This window comes from Lycorma delicatula, chromosome 10, assembly GCF_047948215.1.
Source record: "Lycorma delicatula isolate Av1 chromosome 10, ASM4794821v1, whole genome shotgun sequence".
NCBI lineage: Eukaryota > Metazoa > Arthropoda > Insecta > Hemiptera > Fulgoridae > Lycorma > Lycorma delicatula.
In genome coordinates, this window is record NC_134464.1 from 87,657,717 (window position 1) to 87,679,784 (window position 22,068).

Below are 22,068 nucleotides of genomic sequence, written 5' to 3' on the forward strand. Positions count from 1 at the left end.
TAATTTTCAGTTTCAGTAAACCTTATTACCTCTTAATAAATAATATATTAAATTATTTATTTATTTGCATACTCACACACGCGCGCACAATTTTAATTGTATATAACTACTGAAATATACTGTTCTATATAAATATACATTTTTTTTCTCACCCAAAATCTGTTTTAGCTTAACCTTTGTAATTACAAAAATAAAAATTGATAAAATTTTCTAATTTTTTTTATAAACTATTAAAATTCTATTGGTAGCTACGCTCCTTTCATACTGAAAAATTATAATTCTCCACAATTAAAAAAATATATATTAATGAAAAATTATAAGTTAAGATTAAAATTGTTCCTTGAACTAAAGGTTTTACCATCATGAAGAAAAAAAAGTAAAGTACATATAGCTTTTCTTTTTCCTGTTTAGCCTTCGGTAACTACCGTTTAGATAATACTTCAGAGGATGAATGAGGATGATATGTATGAGTGTGAATGAAGTGTAGTCTTGTACATTCTCAGTTCGACCATACCTGAGATGTGTGGTTAATTGAAACCCAACCACCTAGATCGGTATCCACGATCTAGTATTCAAGTCCGTGTAAAAATAGCTGGCTTTACTAGGACTTGAACGCTGGAACTCTCGACTTCCAAATCAGCTTATTTGGCAAGACGCGTTCACCACTAGACCAACCCGGTGGGTAAAGTACATATAGATAAAAATTTCGAAGCCAACGGTACGCATGTGTGTGATGAATCCATAATTACGCCCGACGACCTTTATTATAATCAAGAAAAATTGCCTTACCCTTCTTAACCTTGACTTTTATGGCGGGTAGGTACCATTATAAGCGAGTCTACTACGGGAATATTCATTAGGTCTAAACTGTTAGAGAGCCTCAGACGGATGCATACCCGATTCCTTGTATTAAGAACCCGAAGCGCTGCACTTATACACAAAATACATAAGCCGGTCGTAAGAAAAATTATAAATTTAAGAAATCGCATGAAAACACCTTTCATACATTTACATGACGTGAATTGACATATGCGAATTTCGCTCGCTTTAGTATCTCGAGAACGGTTGGACCTAGACGCGTGAAACTACCGGCTAGGAAGTTTAAAAGTACCCTTTTGAGTACGCCTTTCAAAATTGCGTTAAAAGTCGTCTAGGACACACCGTTTTTGAGATACGCAGTTTTTTAGAAATCATTATTTAATATAAGATATACCGTTGCTTATGTATAATACATATAAGATAACGTCATTAGCTATCTCAACAATAAAAAAAATAAACAATTTACAACCTTTATCACATTTTTTTTGAAAGTAAGGGTGCCCGTTTTTTTTCTTTCAAAACATCGTTATAAATTTAAAAGTAACAAGAACTGTTAACTGAATGGTTACTAGATAATAAAAACATATTTTTATTTTACTTCATCATCAAATACAAAAAAAATATTGTGAGAAAAGGGCGTATCTCGAGAATGGTTGGACTGAATCGTTGGAATGGCTGGACGCAGGAAGATGGGTTAAGCCTTCAAAATCGCGTTAGAGTTGGCCTAGGACGCACCGTTTTCGAGATACGCCCTTTTTTTATTTATGAAGTGATGAATAGTTAGTATGAACTAACAATGATTTTGAAGTTAAATTGACATTATAGACATTAAATAATGATTACTGTTTACATTAAATAATAATCATTGATATATATCACTATCGCTGAAAGTAATGATGACCAAATATCATAATAAAATAAAAGGGTTACATTAGTTTTTTGTTTTATTCTATTCGTCTCTGTCTTTTTCGTAATCATGAAATTTTATTTAAAAAACCTGACGTAGAAGAGAAAAACCAATCAGAGTTTGCTTTCTATAAGAGTAACAATTTAGCTAGTTTCTATAGTAAAAATAGTGATGTATCATTTGTAGGGCTCTACATCACCTACGTTTCATTATATTAGGTACGGTGCAAATATATTACGTCTTTACTTCTCAGTTTCTACAATAAGTCTGGCATTATAGTCTTATTTTTCTCGGCATACGTTTTGGGAATAACTAATGATTCACGTCAGTTCGTCTACAACCGTTGTGGGTACAAAACGTTTCATCACAGTACTAATCTTTCATTAACAACATGAAACAGCTGTTATTTATTTATAATTATTTTTGGCTTGATAATATCGCCACATAAGCTTGATGCTTGAGCGTGGGATATGAAAATGGATTTTTTAACGTATGAAAAATACCATGCTTGACAGGGATTCGAACACGGGATCTCCGGATGAATGGCCGAGGCGCTACCACTCGGCCACGAAGATCGGCAAATGTAATATAATATCGGTATTACATTTTTTACATATTTATTTTTACGTGTGACGTTCGAAATGATATAACAAATAAAAATTTCGAGACGTAATGAAATCGCTAAAAGTTTATGGAACGGAAAATAAAGGATACTGCTATGGTGTATTCTTTTACAAATACACTAGTCAGGAAAACTAGATGTAATTTACTTTAAGTAGCCTACTCGATGTCAAGGACTTGCTCTTGTATTGTCTGAACAGTTTTAAAAATGTTTCCCCATATTTCTCTTGGGAATTCAAGTAGGAGAAACAACAACAAAGACAAACTAAACTCTCTTTCACGCTTCTATCCAAAAACCAGACTACACATATACCACTCTTCTACCAATCTTTGACTTGTCAGATTTAAAAGTTCATTGCTCTTTTTATTTACTTAATTTTCTACTATTTTTTTCTTTTATTTGAGGTTTTATTATTATTTTGCTTTTATAAATACGCACTTAAAATAAATTAAGAGCGACCAAGATAACTTAGTGGTACAGCGCTATTTATCTCTAGCAATGTGTTTACCCTTAAACATAAATTTTAAAAATTTTAAAGACTAGGGTGTTTGTAGAAATGCTTTAGTAATAAGCGTTTTAATGATGAAATTAAAGACGAAAAGTTCTGTGAAGGATACGTCCAAAGACGTTCTCTAATTATGATTACCGAAAAATTTAGCCCAAATTTTAGCGTAAAAACGTAATTATTGATTTTAATTTTTCAAAATTGACTCTCGACTCGAATTCAACCGGTTTTTTGAAATTAATGTTGTAGTATATCCGTAACACAGTACCCTGCAGTTATTTATCTATGAACTGTGAGATTTTAAAATGATAGGAGTTACTGTTGACTGATAAATTTGGACAGCGATTCGTTTTCTTTCTGATTTGTAAAGCATATGATGTCGGGAGGAATTCATAGTTAAGGATGTACGTGAAAATTCAAAGGAAATGACAGAAATTTTGGTAAATTTTTCTGTATATAAAAAGATAATAAGCGATAAATGAGTGTTTATTTGGTCTGAATATCGATCATCAACATGGACTTTAATAAATATATGACGAATTGAAACCATAAGAAATTGACCAATTCCTGATATATTCCAGGAATTTAACGTGTTAACAACGAGCTTTACGTCAGAAACATTTTTTTTATATTAAAAAAAATATAAATCACTTTAATACCAGTGATTCATCATTTAATCTGAGGCCATCTGGTATCACCATTGTAATATCCCGAAATGACCTATCAGTCTGCACAAAACGTTTCACGTACATTTCTGCTAAACTACTAAATTTCATTCCTGCTATATTTATATATAGCAGGGTGAATAAAAAATTCCTTAAAAAAATAAGCGAGTGGATAATGACAAATAACGTATATGAATCGCTATTTTAAGCATATTTTTGCCGTCATGTCTACGATACAAAATTAATTAATTTTCTAATCCATCGTTATTAATGTTTTTATATTTACAATCCTAACGCTAAACCAAACTAAGGAACACAAACTTATTATGGATGCACTTGAAATTATAACCATAAAACTGTACAATAATATAAATATTATTTACATCATCTTCCTATTCTTGTATCTTCTTGATATTACTAAATCTAGAATGTTGAGTTTTAAAATGAATGGGTACACCTGTTCATTTGTTACAGGTTTCTGAGATAAGTTTTTTTTAACAAGCAGACCTGGCAATGCTTCAAAATTGCTAAATTTGAGTATATATATATATATATATATATATATATAGAGAGAGAGAGAGAGAGAGAGAGATCGATTAGATAAACACAATTGAAAGTTTGATAAAACTTTAACAAAATGGCCCTTTTACCTTTTCTCTTTTTTCTTTACCCCCTTTCTTTTTTCCATTTTCATTTTCACCATATTTCCTTTCCCAATTTCCTCCATTTCCCTCTTTCCTACCCCTTTTCCATTTAATCATTCTAATACAGAAGAAACAAAGAAACTTTCAGGACATGTTCTACTGTAAAAAATAATGAGAATAAAATCAAATAAACATAAGTCTGGAAACGCTTTGTTCTCGAGTTATGGTTAGTGAAGATTTCGCCCGGATTTCAGCTCTTCTAATAAAAAGAAGCTCTAACGTAATTTTCCGGACCCAAATATGGGAGTAATGGTGGTGATTTGTTATGAAATTTGAGCTGAAACTAGGATAAAATAGGTTTCAGAACTGTAAATTCAGTATTTTTTAAGATATCCGACGTAAAACAAAGTTTGGTATTGAAAAACGAATTTTTTTTTTTAAGTTTGTAATACAATAGCTTTGTTAAATAACTAATAAATGCGGAAGATTTAGTAACAAAACTTGTATAGGATTTAATTCTGAGTGTAAATACAGCCAATAAAAACTTTTAAAAATCGGTTTAGTATTGAAGCAAAGATACGAAAAATAAACAAAAATCGTATTATTTTTTCTGTACCTAATAAAAATTATTTTTAAAAATTCTTCGGTGTATCTACATTACGAACGAAAGGATCGTTTCCAACGTGTTTGTTTTTTGTTGAACGCCAAGTAAATCATTGTATGATTCAGCATATTCAACGCAGCCCAGGTACTAGTACGAGGGTAAGTCGATTATTATCCGCAAAGTAGTTATAAATTTTATTGCAATACAAATAGGAAACTTACATGTACATAATTTTTCAACATAGTCCCCTTGAATTTCAACGCACTTGGTCCACCGTTGCACAAGCTTCCTGATTCCCTCGTAAAAGAAGGTTTTCGATTGAGCTGCGAGCCAGGAATGCAACGCTTCTTTCACTGTTTTGTCCGAGGTAAATCGACGGCTCCTTATGCCTTTTTGAGTGGACCAAACAAGTGGTAGTCAGAAGGGGCAGTACTTCAAAGTTGAGTTTCTGGAGCGTTTCAGCAGTGCGGGCAGCAGTATGTGGAAGGGCATTGTAGTGCAACACCCAACACCTTTCGACACAGTCCTCGGCGTTTGCTTCGAATTGCAGGCTTCAGCTTGGCAGTAAGCATCTCGCTGTAAGACGCACTGTTTATTGTCGTGCCCTTTTACTCATAATGTTTCAGTATCGGGCTTTGTGAATCCCAAAAAAACCGTAAGCATCAGTTTTCCTGCGGACGGTTGGTTCTTGAACTTTTTTTTCCAACGCGAATTTGGATGTTTCCATTCCGTACTCAGTCGTTTACTCTCCGGTTCGTAATGATGGATCCATTTTTCGTCACCGGTTGCGATTCTGTCTAAGAAGATGAGTTCGTTACCGTAGCGATCCAAATGTTTTTGGCAGATGTCCAAGCGCGTTTCTCTATGCGACTGTGTTAATTGGTTTCGGACCCATCTTGCACAGACTTTATGAAATCCAAGTCTGTTGTGGACGATTTCGTAGACAGAACCGTGACTAATTTTCAGACGATGTGCCGCTTCTCCAATAGTTAGTCGTCTGTCTAAGTAAACCATGCAGCGTGCACGCTCAATGTTTTCCTCATTTGTGGCGGTAAACGGTCGTCCGGGTCCTTCGTCGTGCGTAACACTTGTGCGACGGTTTTTGAATTTTTCAATCCATTCGTACACTCCGTTACGGCGACACACTGTTCCCGTACTGTACCGAAAGTCTTCGATGAATTTCGGCCCCTGATTTACCTTCCGACCACAAAAAACGGATCGCTGAATGTCACTCTTCTTTGGTGCAAACAGAAAGCGGAGCAGCCACGGTTAACGGCAGGGCAGCGATAATGTAACTAACCTAGCAGCATCAAACCTGCACAGACATAAAACAATTAAACCACGCATGCGTCATCTTCGCAATACGACAGTACTACCAACATAGATTAAAATATAACTAAATTGCCGATAATAATTGACTTAGCCCTCCTACAAGACGAATTTCACGCCGTATTGGTGTGTTAAAAAACAAAGTGTGGCGCACCCTACGGAAAGAAAATCTTTATCCTTTTGGCCTCCAGAAGGTTTGAAATTTGTGGCCAACAGATTACTCCCAGCATTTAAACTTCCGTCGGCTTCTAGAGAACTGATAAGGGAAATCCAATTTTATTTACCGATGAGGCCACTTTTACAAAAAACGGAGTCTTCAGTTATATAAATAGTTATTTATGGAGTGAAGACAATCCACGTGGTACTGTGGAAACTGGTTTCCAACATAGATTTCACATTGTTTGGTGTAGCATTACTTATCACAGAATTCTGATATCATTTCTTTTTAATGAAAACCTTACGGAAGATGTATATGTTCATTTCCTGTCCCACCTTTTTCGGAGGATATACCTTTACAAATTAGATTGAAAATTATTTTCCAGCACGATAGTGCAACGTCCCACTTTTCTTTAGTAGCTAATAAACATTTGAATGCTAATTTCTTAAACGGGATTGGACATGGTAGATCAATCCATTACCGCGATCGCCTGACTGAATCTTACGAGATTACGTCATTTCGAACTATATGAAAACAATAGTATACCAGCAAAAAATTATTTCTAGAAAAGAAGAGTTACTCGTTAAAATTGAAATGCTATTTAATTTATAACAAACGATCCTGAGATGATACGTAAAGTATTTTACGTCGGGCAGAGTACTGCGTACATTGTGAAGGAGGGAATATCGAACAGTTACTGTAACTGAGGTTTGTTATTATGTTACCAGTTATAATTTCATGTTTTGCTGTATGAAGAATAATTTTTATTAGTTACAGAAAAAATAATACGATTTTCTGTCTATTTTTCGTTTGTTTTTCTTCAATAAAAACCCGATTTTATTTAGTTTTTATAAATTTAATATGCCCACTCTGTAATAAGTTGAAGGACAGATAATTGCACTTACGAATTCAGATTTGTTTTCTATAGTAATATACAACTTATTTTAACCTAATATGTCTTTTACGTTACTAATTTTTTTTTAATAAGACGCTAGTTTCTAAATTATGATCAGGGAAAATTTATATATTAAAGTTTGATTTTTGGTGATTTTAATGATGATAAATTAATGAATTTATTTAACTCGTGAAAGTAATTACAAAGGATGGCTCTATTTTATGTTAATATAAATGAGTGAGTTTTTTTTTTAAATCTTAAATGGTGATTTCATTGTGACATCGCAGGTTGACTGGAATTTGATTCTGATAATTCTTCTGGTTTGACTTGTGGCAGTTCTGGTTCAGTCATAGCTGTTTCTATTGTTTCAATTTTCGTCGTCGTTGATTGAATTGAATCAGCGACTTCATCGGCAGGGCTATCAACAGTGTTGAAACTTGTTTCTTTAATCGCTTCTCCGTTGCATTCTTCTGTATTTGGTTCATCGTCCCTTAAAAATAAACAATTTAATTTGTAGTATTATATTAGTAAAAAAATTAATTTCAAATTAAAAATATTCCTGGAAGTTTTATTGTTAAAAAGATTTTATATATCTCTGTAAAAATGTCCACGTCAAATTCTGCCCTCTGAGTTTAATTATAGAATTTGAATGAAGTTTTTTTTTTAGACAGACTGAATTGCAAGATCCAATGTAAGCATCTACTCGTAGACTAAATTTTGTTATGCGGTAAAGATTTCGTATCTTTAACTTTAAATATAGAAAATAAAAATACCTTATACACCCAAGAATCAATGAAAATGTTATCCCTTCAAAAAAACAAAAAAAGGATTTAGGGGTGAAAACTCATACAGCGTAGTAAGTCAAGAATAATCTTTGAACGGGGTTCCAGTATTTATAGTTATATTAGATAAGGCACATATTTGGTGCAGATGAGCTACAGGATTTTATTAAGGAAAACTTTTTAGTTAAATTAAAAAAAAGAAATATTGTGTCGCAGTATATATTTGAGCTGATAAAAGGTAATTTTGGATCAAAAATATATTTCTCCATGGGTATAAATTACTTGAACTTACAAGAAATTAAAAATGTACGGGGTAATCATTTCTACAAAGGATTTGAGTGCCGTTTTGTGGTTTTTTGGTGGTTGTTTGTTGTGGTTCTTTTGGTGGTTATTTGGATTTGAGCACCGTTTTGGTGGTTATGGTCGTTTACTGGAGACCATCTTCGAGTAGATTGTTCTTAAACAATATTTATTTTTTTACCTTACTTTCGATGCTAAAGTATCGAGTTTTATGTTAATCCATGCAAAGGTGTTATATACAGACATCCCCTCGTTGGAATTAAATTGTTTGATTGAGAAAACTCTGGCCTTGACTATTAATAAAGTTAAAAATGGCCTGATTATTTTTATTAACAGAAAAATGAGCCGTAAATTCAATTTTTAAAATATCATCAATTAGATACGTAACTTAAAATACTACATACATTTTTTTATTTGAACTATCTTTGAATTATCTAAAAATAAGTTCATATCATTCAGTATTCTTCTGAATAAAATGTTCAGCATTTAAAAAAAATTAGGGTTCAAATACAGAGATAGAAGAACAATTGCTAACATGTACAGGAATCAAACAGCAACAGTAACAATTGAAGAACATAAGAAAGAAGCCGTAATAAGAAAGGGAGTCCGACAAGGATGTTCCCTGTCTCCGTTACTTTTTAATATTTACATGGAACTAGCAGTTAATGATGTTAAAGAACAATTTAGATTCGGAGTAACAGTACAAGGTGAAAAGATAAACATGCTACGATTTGCTGATATAGTAATTCTAGCCGAGAGTAAAAAGGATTTAGAAGAAACAATGAACGGCATAAACGAAGTCCTACGCAAGAACTATCGCGTGAAAATAAACAAGAACAAAACAAAAGTAATGAAATATAGTAGAAATAACAAAGATGGACCACTGAATGTGAAAATAGGAGGAGAAAAGATTATGGAGGTAGAAGAATTTTGTTATTTGGGAAGTAGAATTACTAAAGATGGACGAAGCAGGAGCGATATAAAATGCCGAATAGCACAAGCGAAACGAGCCTTCAGTAAGAAATATAATTAGTTTACATCAAAAATTTATTTAAATGTCAGGCAAAGATTTTTGAAAGTGTATGTTTGGAGTGTCGCTTTATATGGAAGTGAAACTTGGACAATCAGAGTATCTGAGAAGAAAAGATTAGAAGCTTTTGAAATGTGGTGCTATAGGAGAATGTTAAAAAGCAGATGGGTGGATAAAGTAACAAATGAAGAGGTATTGCGACAAATAGATGAAGAAAGAAGCATTTGGAAAAATAAAGTTAAATGAAGAGTCAGATTTATAGGCCACATACTAAGGCATCCTGGAATAGTAGCTTTAATATTGGAAGGACAGGTAGAAGGGAAAAATTGTGTAGGCAGGCCACGTTTGGAATATGTAAAACAAATTGTTAGGGATCTAGGATGTAGAGGGTATACTGAAATGAAACGACTAGAACTAGATAGGGAATCTTGGAGAGCTGCATCAAACCAGTCAAATGGCTGAAGACAAAAAAAAAGTTCATATCATTCTTTGCTTTCGCAATCATTTTTTGCTTTCGTTTGGCAACTATTTCATTAAAATAATCCTAAAATTCTTATTTTTCTCCACGGGTAATTTCTGTTCTCAATACTTTTTCCTTCGAAATCTAATATTTCTTCTTCTGTATTTAATTTAAAATATCACTGGACAAATTACATCGTACTTTCTCTAATTTCTTATAATTAACTAATATAATTCCTTTATATATTTATTAATTACGTATTAAATTTTATTTAATATATTTTTTTCTTGCAAATTCTGGGTTAATTTTATATTATTATTTTTTTTCTTAAACCGTTTTCCTTTCTTTATTTTGTCAGTAATAATTAAATATTATCAACCTGGAGTTTATTTCTGGGAATATTTTCTTCTTGTATTTGTTCAAATAATATTTAAATTGACTTAGTTGCGTACATCGGACTCTAATGTTCGACGTTATATAACAAACATTATAAGAGGTATCACAAAATATAAGTAAGGAACTACATTAAATATTAATATTTAAAAACAGTTAAGAACAGATTTGTCGATAAATTAGAAAAACATTTTCCAGTTGTCTAATTCGTATGATAACCATTAAAAGAAAATTTTTTTTTTTTTTTTATCCAGTAAGGTAGAAAGTTTCAGTGGGTTTTAACAATACGTTACGACTTTAAATGCCAATGTTTTTGTAATTTAGTATACTATAAACAGACAACCAAAATTAAATAGAGGTTAGGTTCAACTCTTGATAACTGCGGTTACGTTTTTCTTGCTCCGAATATTCGTGGCTATTATTGCGGTTTTCGACAATAATTTTGTTACTTTTTCGTTTTGTTGTTCGTTTTTAGTTGTTCAGTGATGTTTTTAGTAGTTTTGTTGAGTTTTCGTTTTTTAATTTTGCGACACGTTAAACTGAATTCCGTAGTACGTTTATTTGGTCGTGCGTTTATTATTTGTTCTGTTATTTTACATTACTTTACGTGTTTTTGAAGTTAATTTTCAGTTTTTGTTGTGTTATCTTATTGTTTAAAAGTTTATTTTGAGTACACTAGCCTCCGTGGCGTGAGTGGTAACATTTCGGCCTTTCATCGGAGGTCCCGGGTTCGAATCCCGGTCAGGCATGACATTTTTACACACACTACAAATCGATGAGATGGTTAAGCGGAAAAAAATAGACTAGCCTACGGTAACTAGGGGGCTTATTTACCTAGTTAGTTACACAGCTGTTTGATTTTTTTAGTCGTTTACATCGACGTGTGTCGAATTAATTACTTTTTGAAATTATTTACTGTTGATTTTCGTTTTTATTTGGTTTCTTTTAATTTGCTTTTGTTGTTGGAATAATGACCGACCCAGAACGGTCAGAGGGTACCATTCCATCCGATGAGGAGGGATTTTCTTCGGTAGTTGGACGACGGTTTCCCAGAAGGGGAGCTTCTCGTGTCCAGGTGCGGGAAGTCCTCTCCAACAGTAGTGGCTGTGAAAGCCTAGCGGAGATGATAACAGAACGACGTGCAGATCGGCTGATGAGCAGGCGAAAAGAGGAGAGGAAAAAGAGGAGAGGCATCGGCTCGACGACGGCAGAGGGCTGTCGACCCACCGGTTCTGGCCTCTGCGAGTGTCTCGAGTAGTGCAGCCCTTGAGAGAGATTTTCCGCCCGTACCAATGAAGTTGGGTGACAACATTGAGGACGATGAACCGAGACTTTCGAGGACTGGAGGACTGTGGGGAAACGCAGACTGCGGCTTTCTCCCCCCCCTGAACAGAAGAGAAGAAAAAATCTAAGGCCGGCAATAGGAGTTCCCTGTCCTCCTGGAAGAACGCCTCCGATCTCAAACGTGGTTCTGTCTCCCGCATTGAAGAGGGGGAGCCACCGGAATCGAAATCGGTGGGTGGTGGAAGCGCGGACCTTCGGAGGCGAAAAAAGTGTTTTTTCGGTTTGGTGTTTAACACGAGAGTGTTAAACGCCAAACACTTATGGGTTATGTCAAAGAATTTACTTGTCCGCCAAAACGCGAACACTAAGCTGGAAATAAAGAAATGTCCCGCAGTATTGAAGGTATTGCCCGTATGGTGAAAATGTTTAAAGACGTGCTTGACGATACAACTGTGGGGCCTCAGGCGAGACGGCCTGCACTACTGGACTTGGTAGATGCGACCACGCAGACTTACTTCACCATCATGGACATCGCTGGTTTTGAGGGGCTGGTCTGAAGACGTCTTCCAATCTTCAGTCCCAGCAGAAGATGCTACAGAATTAGAAGAAGGTGTTGGATTATTGATACGGTGGTTGGAGTCAACAACCCTCAAAACGCTATGATGTTCCGCAGGGCTCCGTAGATTCAAGACCTGGTTCGCGCCGGGCTAGACTGAGGTTGGGTCAGGTCCTTGTTGAGCGATCGACTACCCGCGATCTATCTGTCGGGGATGATGCGTGTAAGATAGATCTTGGAAGGACGGATTACGTTTTAGTAGTAGACTCGACGGTAGGGGATCGTGGAACGGACTCTGTCATCTGCAGATCAATTCCCCAAGTGCTGAATGATGGACAGAGTCGACCGGTCTGTTTGTACGAACCGTCTGGGCGAATCGGAGAGATTTGTAGGCGCACCGTTTAGTATACTAGTAGGGAAGCGGCATTTTGTCGGGTGACGAAGTGTGCCTCCGATGAACCTGCTTTAGATGCTGGAGTCCAGGCCACAGGGCTAAGTTCTGTAATGGCAGATATAGAAGTGGCCATTCAATGATCGGGTAGGGACTCATTTGAGATGCTATTGTGGGGATTGTAAGACCGCAGTACCGGTGGGGATCCCTTTGGAGGTTCCTTATTAGAGGGTAGGCGTCAAGACATCCCGATGGGGAGTTCCTTTCACTTGAGGCATGGCATGCAAAAAGACCGAGTTCCGGCTGCTGCCGATGTAGTTTGAGGTAGGTTGAGGTCCCTCCGGAACTGAATTTATGCCTACTTGCGTATCTGGCTCCGGAGCGCGGGGAAAGTACAGATGTGTAAAACAATTGTATAATTTAAATTTAAAAGAGAGAATTTAAATAAATTAAGATGGAAATAAAGAGAAATTTCAATTAAAAATAACAGGAATTTCAGCCGTCTGTTGTACAGTTGCTTCACAAATGCGTACCTTATAGTTCAGGTAAGTACGAAATTTGTACTTATCTGTTGCACTTAACGAACTTATATGTACTCTACGAAATTTGTGCCTAATTGTATTTTACTTAAATGTTAATTTTCTTATAATCTTAATTGTATTTTACTTAATATTTTTGTTGTGTTGCAATGTGAAAAGACTACTGCATTTAAACTTTTACTAGGTTTTTTTTTTTTTTGTAATTTGCACTAAGTATATTTTTTTATTTGAATATGTATTAAAAATAAATAATTTAAACAATTTTTTTATAACTTATCATTTTTCATTAAGCTTAAAAATTAAAAAAGTATAATTTAAAAAAACAAAATTAAATAAAGTACATTTGGCGTGTTTATTCTATTAAATTTTATTTTCCCTTTCTTTTTTTAAATTTTGTTAATTTATTTTATTTTTATTTTTTTTTGAATGAATTTCTTCCATTACCATTAAGTAATTTTATTAAAGATATTGTTTTATGGAATAAATAAATCCAAACTCTAATTCTGCCAATTTTTCTGAGAATTTTAAAGAACTAGTTTTAATCTAATATTAAATTAATTTAGCATTATAAGACTTTTGCAAAGCCCGATATGGTAGATTTATGAAAATTTTATACCGGTTGTAATTTTAATACAAGTAAATTTCAATTAACAAATAGATAGATCTAAATATTATCTTAAGGTTATTATTCTTCTTCTGAGTATTTTGACGTAATTTACATTCAAAATATGAAAGGCGTATTAAAGAAAAAAAAATTAATAAAATAACTATAAAAATAGAATCAATTATTAAAATAATTAATGTATAAAATAACGTATTGATAAAATTATTTGTAATCAGATCGGTGTCGTAATTCACCATTGTAATTTATTAGGTCTGCTCGTTTTGATATAAAGGATTTATTATTTATATATTACTATTTTTGTAAAAAAAAAAACAAATCTCGACAAGATTAGAGTTTCAAATTATGCTAAATAATTTTTTTATTCTGTTTAATTTGCGTCGACAATTATAAAAACTGTGCTATAATTACGCACACGCGCACATGCACACACTTTGATTAAAATTGAAAATACTCTACTGCGGTTCTGCAAAAGATCGACTTTTTTGTTTCCGATGCCTACACCATTTCGCAGTCAGAAATGCACCGATTTTCAGGATAAAACGCGCTACGTAAGTTCGATTAACAACTAATAAGAGCCTACAAAGTTTCAATTCACCACTGCGACTCGCTGCATAAGCGCGTATGAAAAATATACCGCTCCACAGTCTAATATCAAATTGTTTTCGACCTTAAATTGAGCGTAACTCAAGGAGACTCGACCGATCCTCATCAAATTTTTACACGCACAACTTCAGATACACTACTGCAGCATTTCTAAATTTCAATGAAATCGATCTAATAATAGTTTTGGAGATTTTAGAGCCACAAAATTTTATACATAGGCTCCTATATAAGGAAACTCCAATTTAAATGAATGGTACATTTGCACTTCTCTTTCCTCAAAACGTAAAGAAAATTCATTTTCACCCCGCTTACACCAAGCGACCGAGAGTATTAAGTCAGTTTTCCAAAAATCGGTAAAAAAGTGATTTTCATCTTTTTTGTTCGATTGCTGTAATGTACCTTTTTTTTAATCGTTTGAAGTAGTGTTATATTAAGAGAAAGTAGCAAAGAGAGTGATGAGTGGGCATATTTTGAAGAAAGAAAAGTCGGAGGGAGTATGATGCGGTTGGGATTTCAGTGATAAAGAGTAGGGGAAAATTAGATGGGTTTCTTTTATTGGCTTTGATTTAGCGGTTTTACAAAATTAATTAAACCGCTAATAATTATGAATAAGGTACATATTTTACTTACAATACTTCATTTTGTCTTCTTTATAATAATTATTCTTTATAATAATTATTATTTATTGCATAATTAATAAACATTATTTTTAAACGATGAGCGTTGCCGTCAAAGTATAATAATGTCTTGCACTTACGTTATTTAAGTAAAGTTTAAAATACAAAGAGATGATAAATTATTCAGTTCATTTTAGGTATTAATAAAAAAACAGCAATGCAATGTACATGGATGTTATCGTTGAACAGGGCATTTCAACATTACTTACTTCAGACAAATTCCTCATAAGCGCCTTTTGTGTAGTCGATATTCAGTTTAATGATATACATTACGAAGAATATCTGAAGTTATTCCATTAATTACAACCTTCATTGCATATACCCTGTCTTTGATAAACCTCCAAAGAAAGAAATAGAGTGGCGTAACGTCGGGGATCTTGGTGGCCAGTTAGGACCGAGATGGCCAATCCAACGTTAAGGAAATTTTTCGGTAGGCAGTTCCTTACGTGCATCTTGTTGGAAGTAAACTTTGGGTTCCTGATGTTCACATATCTAGATAATTAAATGTTAGTAACCGTTGGCTGGGCGAACAAGAACGGTTCGATAATTTTATAGGCAGTCAACGCACATCAAACTATGTTGTGTTAGCTAACGGCATCTGTTTGCCGACTGAATTTTGTATGCGTGAAGTTTTAGGCGCTTATTTAAAAATTTCACGATTGTCGAGTGCGGTATTACCAGTTCTAAACTCGTACGACGAGTCGATTTACCCGGGATTCTGAAAAGTTTCTCTTATTCGATCTATAACTTTCTCGGAGACGGAAGGTCTGCCAACACCTTTTTTGTTTACTAAACTTCCTGTATCCTTAAACTGTTGATACTAAGGTTTAATAGTGTTTTTATTAGGAGGATCACCGCCGTACTCTAAACGAAATTTTTACGAGCCGTAATAACAGATCCGCTTTCATCAAATCATAGTACGCACGTTCGTTGAAGGTCTTATTAGCTCTAACACCTACATTAATGTTTCGAAATGTTAACGCGGGCTAAATTGCTTTGTTCATTTTTTATTAACCGCTAAAATGCGCTGAATAATTTATGTTCACTCTGTACTAATTTTTTTGTGACTTTATCTCAATTTTGCTTTGGATATTATAAGAAAATCTAAACAAAATCGAATTTATCGATTGGATGCCAGATTTATATATCAACCAAAACTTTTTTCATTTAAAATTACAAAATATCGTTAATAAAAAGTCAAAATTTTTCAGTGTTTTTGTTTGTTCCAATTTATAAAAGCGGCTGAAATATACATATAGTTAATTTATTACCTTTTCATTGATTCTTCCCAGCTTTTCTGGGCTTAGCCGGTGTGGAAATGGGTTTTACTTCCACATTTACTGCCCTTCCTGACGGCACTCTACTTGAAATTCTAGCGGTAAGCATTGAAGTGATAGATCACCATTTATTTATTCATAGCGTTTGATTTAAATGTTTAAATACATTTTTTTTTAATGTCTAAACCGTTCTATAAAACGATTAAAGCTAATGGTATTTAGATTAAACGATTTTTTTTTTACAAAAAATCTATTTAATATAGGAGATTTGAACAGAATTTTTTTGTTTTGTTTATACCATTATATTATTTTATAAACATTACAATACGTAACACTGCAAGATAATCTATAACGTTAAATTATCTCTAAAGTGTGTTTCTCAAATCTTTGTAGAAGAAACTTTATGCTTTCTTTTAAATATATATGTATATATAACTACTTTTGTAAATGATTTGTTGAAAATATTACGAAATATTCATATTTTTTTTTAATGTACACATAATTCCTAAATATTGCGTTAAGACAGTCTTTGGTTTATATAATAAAAATTCCTCTTATTTCTAAAAAATTTAATAGTAAAAATTATAAAAATAATAATAACCCTATTATATTTTATCAATATTTTCTTAAGATTGTCTTAATTTAATAAACAATTACCCGCTAACATTTTACTACCGATAATATAAAAATAAATGTTTTTAAAACTAAGTTTATTATTTTTACACATTATTATCAAATTTTATTTTACAAGTAAAAAGTTGCAACATCAATATGATATTCACATAAAACACTGTTCTTGTATAAATAAAAGACAAAAATATACTTAGAATAAGTTTTTCAAATTAAAATATCACTTAGTAATGATTTGTTAATTACTGTCATCGATATTCGTGTCGATAAAATCGATTATGTATGATGATAAAAATGACGATGATCATGATGATGATGATGATGATGATGATGATGATGGTAATGATTCGTACACGAAGATGAAACACAAAGCCCTCAAACCGGTTGATGGTCGATTTTTTAACCGTGGTAAAGTTCTATAATCTCACTAAATGTAACAGATTTCCTTCTGTTTTCGCTATTTTCATTTAAATCTCCAGTACTACCAAGAGAACTTCCATCCTTTCTACTCGAAGAGATAGAATTTCTCCTGCTTGTAGATAGTATGCTATATAACATAACACACAAACATATAAGAAAGATATAATTATGAAATTATATAACATAAATTACGATGTAACATATGATATAATATGTAAAGTATTATTAAAATTTATTTATTATTAAATTATTTAATTATATTTATTAATTTATTTATAAATAAATGATAAAAAATTAAAATTAATTATATGTGATGTAAGAGTTATGATCGTTAGACGTAACCATTAGTTACCTTAGTAACGAACGCCATCATATGTAATGAGTCTGATTTGATATTGATTTTTATCACTCTATTATATAACTATTAATGTTTGTATATTCATTATTTGTGCTATTATTATTATTATTATTTAAAAGTAATAAATAGATTGAAATTTAATATCCTCTTTAAAAAATTTAACTAATGAAAGATTAATTAAATTAAAAAGTAAATCTTAACTTGAGTGGATTTTGAATATTTAATCATCATTAGTAGACTAACATGTATTTTTTTATACAGTACTTTCTCATTTCTGGATTTTTTCCAATAACCGATTAATGTAGACAATTTTTTACGTAATTCAATAATATTAATAACATTTATCATAAAATAAAATAAAAAATATGCACTAGAAAAGCTTTACTGTATAAATTTAAAATTTTAGATTTCCATCGCATAAATTTCATAAACATAATGTACTGATGAAGTCAGAACATGTTTCTTTTTACTTTTTCTTTTAATAACACATTTACGTATGAGTTTTACTGCATTGTTTATGCTGCGTGTTATTTTTAAATTTCGTTGTCAAAGTGGACTTCAGTCAATCATTTTGATAGACACAAGTAGCTGTAACGTACAATTTAGGTCTTTTATTTAAAACACGTATTTAATTTTATTTATTATATAATAAAATATAAAATGTTGCTACGCCATATTGACTAACTACTGAAAAGTTCCATAATATATTTTTCGGCTTTTTTTTTGCCTGGATAACAATTTTCTGCGTATTATATCGATTAAAATTAACGAATATAAAATGTTATTTCCGATCGGAAAGTATATTTCAATAATATCCACGCATTTTTATCTATAAGTTAAGTAAAGTTGTTATAATAAACATTAAATACTTTTAAAAATTATTAAACAAAATTACGAATTACGATATTACTTTAATCGATAAAGATTTATGCATCGCATATTTTCATAAATATCTTGAATTAATAACGAATAAAATGTTTTAAAACGTAAGAAAGTGTAAATGACAGAATAAACTACGATAAAATATATCATTTATCTGCTTTATCCACGATTATAATAAGGTAAAATTTATGCTTTTAAATAATTTTTCATTTTGGGGTTTTCTCAAAATAACTGAATATTTTTCGACCACATCAATATCGATGATCACATGATTGTAATATCTTATCTTATATGATAATAATATTCTAACTTACATGCGTTATATTAAACATTATACTGTATTTAGAACTAAATTTTTTTATAAAAAAAATTCAATTATAATGAAAATGCTCACAATTTTCAATAACTTCTTTTCAATTCTTTTGTCAAAGACAAAACTTTTTAAAATTTTATTGATTTGTAATATATATTCGTCTTGCTTGAAGGTTTTACGCATATAAAATACTTAAAAAGTATTAGCAGGATTTGTCATTGTTCTTTTCTCTTAGAGTAATGATATCTATTACCTAATGTCAAAATTTATAGTGAACTTAATGAAAATCTCACTCGTGGGGCTAATTATTATCTAAACTTCGGCGGGTTTCGCATATTCTTGTACAATACTATTCGAATCAGTAAAGAAGGCTATGGGAAACAGCCGGAAGTGGTTTGGTGTGAGATACTTGATAAATGGTGCGTAATGTTTTCAGTGTCGCATATCAGGTTGCGTAATACTGTATGGTAATTTACATTACATTTTAATTTGTATTGGGCACAAGTGACAGAATGCTACTACTTTTTTTCTTTTTCCTGTTTAGCCTCCGGTAACTACCGTTTAGATAATTCTTCAGAGGATGAATGAGGATGATATGTATGAGTGTAAATGAAGTGTAGTTGTGTACATTCTCAGTTCGACCGTTCCTGAGATGTGTGGTTAATTGAAACCCGACCGCCAAGGAACACCGGTATCCACGATCTAGTATTCAAATCCGTGTAAAAATAACTGGCTTTATTAGGACTTGAACGTTGGAACTCTCGACCAAATCAGCTGATTTGGGAAGACGCGTTCACCCCTAGACCAATCCGGTGGGTTAGAATGGTACTATTAAATGTAATTAATGTTACTTCAGTGACGTGATGATTATTATATCAGAATAAATATACTGTGGACAGACGTTTTTAACACTCAATATAATTTTTTTTTTTTTTACGAATATTTTAGTAATATACTGATAGTATTTTCCTCAATAAAATTCTGATTTTCTGAAGTTGTATATATATATATATTTTTTATTTCTGATTTCTTCAACAAGTTTGAAAAAAAAATATTCTTAGAAAAATTTACATTGTTTAATAAAATGACCGGTCATACAAGTTCTAAAAGTAAATAAAATAGTTCCTTCTAAGGATTTTTCCTTAAAAATTAAAAAAAAAAAATTTATGTAACCTGTACTTATTGGACGAAAGAAAAATCAGTCTATTTTAAAGTTGCTATTCTTAATTTTGGAAAATCACTTCTGCTGAGTTAAAGCAGTAAACGTGATTATTATTTCATAAACAGGATTTACGCATTTAATTTGTAGCTTTACACTTGATTTGTGCCAGACTTTCTTATAGCTATGACGCACCTGAGGCTCTATTGTTTTACCAATCAAGGTCGTTTTATTTGAAAGTAGTTATGTTTATTGTACAGAAAATTCCTCTGTCGAATGGAGTGAATGTTATTTGTATAACTAAATAGTTTAGCTTAGAGAAGAAGAAAATGGGAAATCACTTCACTTCTCGCTTTTGATATTTAACGCGATGTGGAACGTTTGTTAATCTTGGAAATGGAGTTTTCAAGTGTGATTTGTAACACGTGTTTGGATTCTTAAAACGGTTATGGCATTTAACATTCCCATAATCTAAGCAGTGTCTTTCACCTAGCCTTGAGTTTTAATATTAAAATATTATTTATAGCAAATAAAAGAAAATAAATAATATAACGTATTATTGATGCATAATCTAAGAACTCATTCTATTTATTTAAACTTTTTAGTCGACCGATGAGATAAACTACGATGAAGAACCGATAAATAAAATCCATTCCACAACCTCAAAATATTATTGGGAATATGGAATAGAAATTTTGTGCTGCATTAGAAATTGTCAAGCCTGACAAGGATTTGATTTGGAGTCCTTCAAAAGGAAAGGTTGAGAAACTATCATTTTATCACGGAGATCTAATCCTATTCTACGTATTTAAACACAAAAAAATATTCTATTTAGAAAACCGATGGACAACAAAGCGAGATAGGATATTTCTTTAAATTTTAAATTTGTTTTTTTTTTTTATCCTTGTGTCGGTATCTGAAACGTTTATACAATTCGTTTATATTGCTTAAAAAGTTGATGGCTCTCTTTATAAAATAAAGAACCACTTGAAAACGGTGTCAAGCTTTTTTAGGAGCATTCTTTCCTATTTCCGCAGTTATGTAGAGTGAGGATTGTTCAGTTAGAATCCCATTATATAGTAGACCATTATATAGTGGGATCTACTATTGTGAGATGGTATATTTAGTTACTTGCGAGTAAAATAATTTTTAATCTTTAAAAAACGCAACAAAATTATTCATTTCAATAAAACTGATGTTTTAGCTATTTCAGGAGCGGATATTGCAAATGTAAACATTTACACACGAGATTCAGCAGTATAAAAAAAAATGAAGTAGCATATTAAATATCGAAAATTTTTATTTATACTGATATTGTTTAGAATTGTTTACATATATATTAAAAGCTTTGTATTATGAAAATTGGAAGCAACCTAACAGGTGACTAAATGTCAAATTAAAAAAACGATATAACCATAATCTAGGACAACAAACATTCCATATCAGACTTCTTTGGGGAATTTGAGGAGTGAAGAAAAAAGGAAATGATTTCTTTTTTGCCTTTTTCACTGATCTGAACATAATATTGCCTATTCGTAAGCCAGCCCATCGAAGCGCATGTGGCATTAAATAATTTGTGATGAAATATGCCTAAGTTATAAATATATAAATAGATTAGCACCGTAACTTGTTTCCTCCTTCTTTGTATATGTTATTTTTTTTAAATACTGACACCTGTTAATTACAAGGTTTACCTTTTAAGTATAAAATTTAAAAATTCTGATAAAACTACGTAATACAAAACAAAACTGTACACATTATTATAGTTACCCCTGCTTTGGTATTTTATAATTAAGATTTAATGTTATAGATAGAAGCATCAATACGTAAACTTTTCCATCAAAAATTTCAACTCCTATTTAACATTTCTTTTACGTTTAATTTTCGTCATTCAGAATATTTTTCTGTATCATTTCATATTTATGCTTTTTAATTTTTACATGAACTGAGTAATTTGAGTGCATTTTAAAATAAAACAATAAAGTAATTTCGCATCGAATTACATTTTGTCGGTTACGAGAATTGTTAATTTTAAAAAGCCGTTTCAAGTACACGAGTAATCCTTAAAATATTGGAATTTTCATTCGAATCATTCGGCGTATGTAAAAATGAGTTAGCGCAAAATTGGAAATTTTACGGGACTGTTACAAAAAAGGAATAAATTAATAGTTACAATTGAAAATTGTACCGTTTATTTATTAAAAATCATCGCTACAACCACCATCATCACCGAGTTTAAGAC

At 31.9% G+C, this 22,068-nt stretch overlaps 1 protein-coding gene across 5 annotated transcripts in view; it reads right to left on the reverse strand.

The window, feature by feature from the left end:
* Nucleotides 1-7,279: 7,279 nt before the first annotated feature.
* Nucleotides 7,280-22,068, reverse strand: part of LOC142331059 (uncharacterized) — a 174,113-nt gene continuing 159,324 nt past the window's right edge. For 3 of the 5 annotated variants that reach the window (XM_075376700.1, XM_075376699.1, XM_075376698.1), the window contains exon 13: nt 7,280-7,637. In XM_075376700.1, coding sequence (XP_075232815.1) covers nt 7,418-7,637 — 220 coding nt within the window. In that variant the 3' untranslated portion in view covers nt 7,280-7,417. Of the gene's footprint in view, nt 7,638-16,624; nt 17,242-22,068 lie in introns of those variants that run through there. The other 2 variants (XM_075376702.1, XM_075376701.1) reach the window with 2 other exon arrangements.